Genomic DNA, 8,654 nt, shown 5'->3' on the forward strand with positions numbered 1-8,654 from the left:
GGGATGCAAGTTAGCAACGGTTTTGTCTTTGTGCGGCCCATTCTCAGGAGGAAATCCTCGACAAATCCGGCCCAAAGTAGCCTGCGAAGGAAACAAAGCAAAAATTAAATAGAGAAGTTAAATCGAACTTCGAAGAACGGGAACATTGACAGCGGTGATGGGCCTCATACCGACCCCACTCACCCTGTGCTAAGGCCGGTATGAGGCCGACATGGCAGAGCGGCTCATCCTGAAGAATGATCTGCGTTGGGGGAATCCATCTTTTCGGCACCCCACTCTTGTCCACCTCAAAAAGCCTCATCGCCAGCTTCTCATCCTCCGTAAGAGGGACCTTGCTGGCATCCATCTTAAGCTTCTTCCGGCTGACCCATCTGTCATGCTCCGCCTTAGTCTCGCACCGCAAATTAACTTGGTGCTGAAAGGAGCAGGGCAGCGGATAGTCACCCTAAGCACCTTAACATACACCCACCGACCTTGCGGTCCTTGCAAGAAGAAAGTTTGTCAACAGAGACATAACCCTGCTCCATTTGCACACCGTACCATCCGACGCGCCGAGAGAATGGTTTGAGATGGTGAAGCCGCGGAATAAATTCACCGTTGGAGCCTCTCCTCAAGAGACAAAGCCGACGAAGCCAATTATGGTCCTCATAGCCAACGGGTGCAGTTGGGCAACAGCAACGTTCATGGCTTTAATGATGGCCACAACGTATCCATTTAGCGGAAATCGGAGCCCGTACTCCAAATGCCGCATATATACGCCGGTGTAGCCCGGTGGAGGGCAACAGACGGCCTGACCCTCCTCAGGGATAACAATCTTGTATCCCTCACCAAAGAAAAAATGGCCCTCGAAGAACGTCTCGCCGGAACAACTGGCGAGCTTATGAGTCCAAGTACGGTCAAGACGGACCTTACAAGCATCACCATGGTCCATAACGTACTGCCTCCCCTCCTTAGGGCAAGGCCTTTCCACATCATCACCAAAATCATCACCAAGATTACCAAAGGAATCATCATCTTCCCATTCCTCCAAAACTTGAGGATCAACTTCAGGAGAAGGAGACCTAGGGCCCCCCGACGCAGGTTTACTAGGTCCAGCACCAGCAGAAGACATGATTCACAACAAATTACTAGCAAGAAAAATAAAAAGTTTGCTTGTTTACCTTAAAGAAAAACACTCGCCGGATCAAATCCTCCAAAAATTAAGAAGACAAAGGCAGCCCTTGAAAGTTTGGAGAGATGAAGATTTTGGAGAAAATTTTCGAAAATGAAATGGAGGCCAAAATCACGGAATAACTGCCCTATTTATAGAGAAAAGCCCATAAAGAAGGACCAATCAGGGCACAGCCCATGAAGCGTCAACCAATCAGCAAGCATACACGTGTCAGACATGCAACCGCGGAATGTCAATCGTTGCAACAGTTGAGTGTCAATCAATACAACAGTGACCAAGCGTCTTCAACACGCCCTTTCACATCTCCTCGCCTGTTCATCTTCCTCAACAAATTCCTAGGTACCGCTCTCCGCCGCCACATGATCAACCAAGCTAGGAAGCACCGGCACGGGGGCAATCAAAAACAACTAAGCACTCTCAACCCCTGGTCTCGGTCTCGGCGTCACTTTCACTTTTTTCCACATCGGATGCCCTTTTACGCATCCATGTGGAGGGGGGATATGGTACGGCCTACGAATGATCAGGCCGACGTAGAAATAGCCGATGCATCAGAAGAGGCCGACACAGAAAATTTTTGCAAAATGCTTGCGCAGAATATACGCTCAACATACATCGGAGCCCATACCACGGCATAGACTACGCTGGGGGCAAATTGATGGGGCATATTCTGCACCGCTGACCAAGTCAACACATTGAGCAAGGTCAAAGATATCCACAGCAAAGTCAACGACTTAGACAGTCTAGCCGATGCAACCCATCGGCCTGTCACCTGGGTCTCGGCTAGGCAACCAGCCAGCCGGGATACATATCCGCGTACTCATATCCAAGACCCTCGGCCAGCCTGCCATAGGTCCATCGGCCGAGGGTAGAACGGTCTTTCCACCTGCTAGCCACTTGGCCACTTGGCCACTACGTGACAAAAGGTGAAAGTCTATAAATACTCCTCAACCTTCATTGAGGAAAGGATCCAACTAATCCACAACTTGACCTAATATCACACATAAACTGGTATTATCTTCCTCATATCTCTACAATATATCGCTCTGAATAACATACAACTTAATCCTTTAAGTTTACTGACTTGAGCGTCGGAGTGAGTACGCTTGGCGCAAAGCCAAGCCCTCAGTTTGTCCATTGTTGCAGGAGAGGCCGAGAGGAACGATAAAGACAAGAAGAATCAAGCCAAAGACATTATTCTACAAGCCAAGGGTGGTAACGAATATCTGCTCCGGAATTACGCCCGGAACAAAGACATATAGTTGATGGTTGATAGTTTAGCTTACTTTTTAATTATATTTATAGATTATTATTATTATTATTAAATCCACTTTGCACGAGAGTGATTTAAAAATTATCCTATGAAATTAAAATTATTTAAATTTAGTTTTTTACTATTAATTATGAGAGTAATTTTAAATGTGGAATTGATAATTTTTTTTCATGTGTACTACTATGCTAGTATTTCCACGTGGACTATATTTTGCCACGTCACAATTAATTATTGCCATGTCACATTTGTCTACGCGGCGTTTAATTTCTAGCCATTTTAATAATATTTATAGATAAACCCACAAATCACCAACCTCAACATCGACGACCGGCGACTACGAGAGTGGCGACCGACGAACATCCGGGCGACGGCTTCGTCGATATTAGCTTTAAGGTTCCTTACTTAATTGGTAATATTTAAATACTCTATTTGTCATTATTAATCAATTTTATAATCTTGTTGTTGTATAACTCGTATCTGATGGCATTTGATTATGTTCCATGTCATGAATTAAATTTGTTATCAACTCGTACCCATTGGGTCCGGGTATGGGTCTGTCGATATTAGACCCTAGCGGGGTGGGGTCAGGTTTGCCATCCCTAGCTACTCACCGACTCACAGTCACAGTGTGGTGTCGCTGCGACCGATTTTTAATAGCACAGTGATGCTGTCTGTTTGAGAAAATTGCTGACCCTTTGTTATGTGTGCTGCAGTGGTGCATTATTATTCAGTTTTTAGACTGATTGAACATGTCTGCTGGAACTGGACTTGAACCGCTTGTGGATCGTATGTGTTAGTCTCTTAATTTAGCTTATAGACTCAAATATGTTAACAGAATAACACTAGTTTTTCCTGATTTTTTCGACAGAGTTGATATCAGTTATAACAAATGATGGCCGCAATATAGTGGTAAGTTTGTAAAGACTGTTGCTAATTTGCTATGTTAGTGTACTTTGTAAAATATTCATCTTGCTTGCTAAATGCTGTGGCTTACTACGACGTAGGGGTACCTGAAGGGTTTTGATCAGGCAACAAACATTATTCTGGATGAATCACACGAGAGGGTTTTCTCTACCAAGGTTTGAATGAATTCCTTGCTATGGTTGTTCCCCCATCCCCCGCTCTGTCTCTCTTACTATGCTCTCTCATATCCAATTCCTTTGATTGCTTTGGGGGCTCCTAGTGACTCAATGGCTGATGGCTCCAGTAAATTGCAGGGTTAAAAGGGGGGGATGTACGCATTCTTACCCTTGTGTTAGCAACACAAAGAGTCTGTTTCCGATTGACCAAAGATGAAAATTGCGTCGAAAACTACATCAAATGACGGGTACTTCACAATAGAAAGAAGCCGAATCACATTAGTGAGCCATTTTGCTATATTCCATCATAATCTGGAACCAAAGAGCAATTTTGTCACAATTAAATTCATATATTAAAAATATTATTGGTGAGATACATCATCAGTGTACGACTGTTCGTGTAAGTAACGGTCTACTAATGATGATATTTTCCTAGGAAATGTGATATATGTTTGCTTTTACCTGTTGCTCCCATAGATATTCATTATATTGCATTTCCGTAAAATCTTTCTGTAAAGTTATCTTGAGTTATTGACACTAAGCTAATGTGAAGAACCGTTACTCCGTACCTGAAACAGTGACACCTTACTTTCCTCATGAACACTTAAAGCTAAACTTGAAGTTTTTAATCTAAATCACAGCGGAGAGCAAGTGAGAGTATGAGATGCTGTCTCACTAGTCATAGCTACTCACAACTCACCATACAAAACATTTTGATGAGAAAGTACCTTATTGGGTACTTTCTCATCAAAACATTTTGATGAGAAACTCGGATTTGCATATTCCTCATCACACCGAAAAAATGAAGCCACATAAAATATTTTTGACTAACTCCCACATGTTATTGTCATGGCACTCCAGTATCGTTCTAGGTAGCAACTTTGTCCATCTTTGATTTGTCAGGCAGCCTACGCAGCCATGTAGTTAGGGATCTTGTGAGTTGTCCTCTAAGAAAAAACAGAAGCGTTTTTGGTCTTTCAGAGACTGTAAATAATACAAATGTGAGAAAATGATGAAGACGGGTCCAAAATCCACCCAAAATCTGATTATATTTTCTTTTCCCACCTTGTAAAAATTTCAAGGTAAAAATCTGGGAAAAGCATTTTCTTGGAGATCAACACATGCTTATCCCATGGGTCTAAGGCTTTAAAGTTTAAACACCCATGCTTCTCCCATGGAAATCTAACATCCATTGTAGTGTTTGTTACAAACTTACAATATACGGAGTAACAAATATAAAGGGAAAAAGGTGAAAAGTACATACTGATTTAATAATATGAGTAAAATTTAAGTAATATCTTAAATATAGTACGAGTAATATTTAATTTACATATATGAGAAAAATGTGATAATAGTATGAGACTATGAGTAAAAATATTAGGCCTAACTATGGAAGATCCGATGTTTGAGAAAATCTTATACTGAGTAAAACATAAGGAACATATGTTAGCCCAACATATGTCTAGAATAGTCCAAAATATTAGGCCCTACTTCTAGCTTAGAGTGTGTTTGACGGGAAAATTTCTAACTTTCTGTATTCTTTTAGTAAATAGAGGATTTTAATAATATGACTAGAAGCAGCATTTCCAGCAAACGGTAATTGATTTATAAAGTAAATATTGAACATTATTTAATCTTTTCTCTCGATTTAAATTTTAAGTTTTAATAAAAGAAATCCGGAATTTGATTTTAAAACCTTTAAGTTTACCTTGACTTTCCATTACATTTTCGCTCTCCCATTTTGTTTTTCATTTTCCTTTTTCTATTCGCATTGCGTTCACCCATGGACGGTTCAAAAGGATGATTCATGTCAGCCGACCCCAAATCATTTTGGGATTAAGGCTCTGATGTTGTTGTTGTTGTTGTTGTTGTTGTTGTATTTAAGAAGTTTACTCTTTTGGAAACTCTTGGTGAAGTACTTTCAGATTATTGTTTGAGTGGAAGGTAATACGAACATTTAAACTGAATTTGGCTGTTAGACCCATGTTAGATTTTGGTTTCTGACCCATCCCATTCTCTGATTCCCACCCCACTCCCCACACCCCTCTAATTTTTTTGGGCAAGTTGATTCGAATTTTGCTTAAATTTGTTGGTGTTTCACGGTATTCACTGTCTGAGAGCACATTTAATGATATGAGATACTTCGCTGAATTGCAGGAGGGTGTCCAACAAATTGTATTGGGTTTGTACATCATAAGAGGCGATAACATGTATGATTGTTTCTTTTCTCTGAATTTCTAAACTGGGTAAATGGGTAATTTCAGTCTAGGTGGCTCCTTATTTCCTGTCGGGGTCATTATCGGGCTTAAAAAGTTCAGGTCAACTATGGATCATATTAAATGAAGTCAATTGGTATTTTTTTGGTCATATTCAAAGTGTTGGGCCAGGCTACTTGCTTTGGGTCAGTGTTGCCAGTTTCAACATGCAGTGATCGAGGAGTAGCTTTGGGCTTTACAGTATTTTTATCTGGTCCTTATAGTGACTGTTGTTATTCCTTCGTCGCAGCTGTATAATTGGGGAGCTAGATGAAGAGCTGGATGCTGAGCTTGGGTTATCTGAACTGAGAGGCCTTCCTCTGAAGCCTGTTATCCACTAGTGAGTAGATCATGCTTGTTTCTTGTTGCTTGTTGCAGTTGTTAGGTTGTGAAGAACAATACTCTTTCTTTACAGTTTACATTGCTCATGAAAATGATGCTAGCAGCTATTCTTCTGAACTTTGGTTTCGCATATTACTATTATTATTATTATTATTATTGTTATTATAGCTGATAAGATGAGGCGCTAGCTGATAATATGACCAAAAAAATGATGCTAGCGGCTATTCTTCCGAACTGCTCTCTTTCACTGGATTCATCTTGTGAGCACATGGTAAACCCATAGTTGTGGTAACGCGACCACTGCATTTTTGTTTGAGTATACCAATTTTTGGCAACTCGTATTACTTAAAAAAACGGCCTAAAGCAAAATAAGAGGCCCAACGAGTAAAACATTAAATTTAGAAATATGACATCTATGGAAAACTCAAATGTCCACTCTTAGGGTGTGTTTGGATAGCAAAAGTGGAGGGAAAGGGAGGGGAGGGAGAAGGGGGGAAGAGAAAGGGAGGGAAGGGAAGAGGAGGGGAAATGGGATGTAGGTGTTTGGATACAATTTCCTTCCAAATCTTGCCTATTGGGGAGAGATTTTGATTTGCCTTAGAGGAGGGAAAATGGATCCCTCCCAATCTCTCCCCCTCCATTTCTCTCCACCTTTGTTTCCTATCCAAACAAGGGATTTTAAGTCTCCTACTCTCCCTCCCTTTCCTTTCCCTCCAAATCCATCAATCCAAACATACCCTTAAGCATTGTGTTTATTTCTTAAAATTCGTTTTCAATTGCCAAACAAATATGTTTTGGACCATTTCCTTCTCTTTTCGACCATTCAGACAAAACAATATTGTCCCCTTCAGTAAATTATAGCTCACACTCAATATCCCCTTTAATAAATTATAGCTCACACTCAATTACTATAACAAATTCCAGTTATTTTTACTCATAAAAAAAAACGTAATTGTTAAATCCCGCGCACCAGTTTACTAAATCCCATGCATTTTGCCCCTGATATTCCATATTGCCCTTCGTCTTAAAAGGTAATTAAAAAGAGTTTTCTCCCTTCTCTTTACTCAAAATCAATTTGTTAATAGTTCGACAATAATGCATCGTAATTCACGCATATCATATGTAATTTTTCCATTTTATCAACAACTTTTTTAATACCGTTTTTTAATCGATTTAACTAATGATTTTTTTTATGAAAAAGGTTTATTTTTAAAATTAGGGTTTGGATTGATTCAATTACAATTAAAGTCGGTTTGTTGAGGGGTGGTTGTGGGGTCGTCGAACAGGCCGGAGTAGGATGGTCGGAAGGTGCATTATGGCTAGTTGCTGCGGTTGGTAAACTGATAACTGCCCTAAATTGGGAATTCTTAATCTGGCGACGAACAAGACGAACCTTGTCATCTACCAAGAATATATATGATTGAATGATACTAGAATATATATGATTGAATTGAGAGATTGTTCTTACAGCAGGACCGAACATCCTATAGAAATAGCAAATTTTTAGCAGCCGTGATTGAATTGATTGAATTATATACTGTATGTGATTGAATTGTGTTATGATTCTGATCATAAGAGTAACCAACTAGTAAATTCAGTTGAGCCAGCTCAGCAAAAGTGTTGACAGGTTGTTACAGGCTGTTAAAGAGGATACAAGGAATTGGGCGGGAATTCTGTTAGGAGGCACTATCTGTTATAAATAGTTACAGACACATTTGATTAGTTAGCTTTTGATCATTTGTATGAATTCATTTCTCTCTCAAATCTTCCCCTGTAATTCTCTCTGTAAACACTCAACAACTCTTCAATTAAATACCTAATTCGATTCCCTTCTCAATTCCAGGGTTTCCTATTTGTATTTTAGGGTTTCTCGATTAATTCCTGAAACTACTCTATCAGTGGTATCAGAGATCCTTCCTGGATTCTCTTGATAAAAAATGGCGCCACGAAACACGAAAAACTCTGATAACGCTATCGACGAAACTTCGCAATCAATGGAGGACAAGGTGAAGCATTTGGGTGAAGCGATGGTCAACATTGAAGCGAATTTGGGGGAATTGGTACGAATTCACAATCAAGACAAGGCAGACTTGAATGCAGCAATTCAATTGCAGCAACAGGGGTTGAATGACAAGATTGATCGCATGAACACAAGAATTGAACAAGTGTTGGGTCAATTGGTGGCAATGAGCACTAGGGTTGTCAATCTGGAGAAGAATTCTGGAAATCCTAATCACATTGGGGCTTCAAATTCTGAGAATTTCGCAATCCCTAATTCTGGTAATTTTGTAAACCCTAATTCTAATTTCAGTCGATTTTCGAAGGTTGAATTTCCTAAATTCAATGGTGATAATGTTCTTGGTTGGATTTATAAATGTGAACAATTTTTTGAGGTTGATTCTACTTCTGAAAACATCAAAGTTAAAATGGTTTCCATCCATTTAGAGGGTAAAGCTTTACTTTGGCACCAATCTTTAATGAAAACTAGGGAGTTCGGGAATTGGCCTAGTTGGACTGAGTACAAAGCTACTGTAGTG

At 40.0% G+C, this 8,654-nt stretch overlaps 1 protein-coding gene across 2 annotated transcripts; it reads left to right on the top strand.

The window, feature by feature from the left end:
- The first annotated feature begins 2,733 nt into the window (after window positions 1–2,733).
- On the top strand, window positions 2,734–6,267 carry LOC141613181 (sm-like protein LSM8). Of its 2 annotated transcripts, none has more exons than XM_074431922.1 (6): window positions 2,734–2,834; window positions 3,155–3,227; window positions 3,310–3,350; window positions 3,446–3,520; window positions 5,678–5,730; window positions 6,026–6,267. In XM_074431922.1, the coding sequence occupies exons 2-6, from the start codon at window positions 3,191–3,193 to the stop codon at window positions 6,114–6,116; spliced, it is 297 nt and encodes a 98-aa protein (XP_074288023.1). In that variant the 5' UTR covers window positions 2,734–2,834; window positions 3,155–3,190; the 3' UTR covers window positions 6,117–6,267. The 2 variants fall into 2 exon arrangements, with proteins under 2 accessions (XP_074288023.1, XP_074288025.1); XM_074431924.1 differs by having other exon boundaries at window positions 2,761–2,850.
- The last annotated feature ends 2,387 nt before the right edge of the window (window positions 6,268–8,654 follow it).

The sequence above is a fragment of the Silene latifolia genome, chromosome 1 (genome assembly GCF_048544455.1).
Source record: "Silene latifolia isolate original U9 population chromosome 1, ASM4854445v1, whole genome shotgun sequence".
Lineage (NCBI taxonomy): Eukaryota > Viridiplantae > Streptophyta > Magnoliopsida > Caryophyllales > Caryophyllaceae > Silene > Silene latifolia.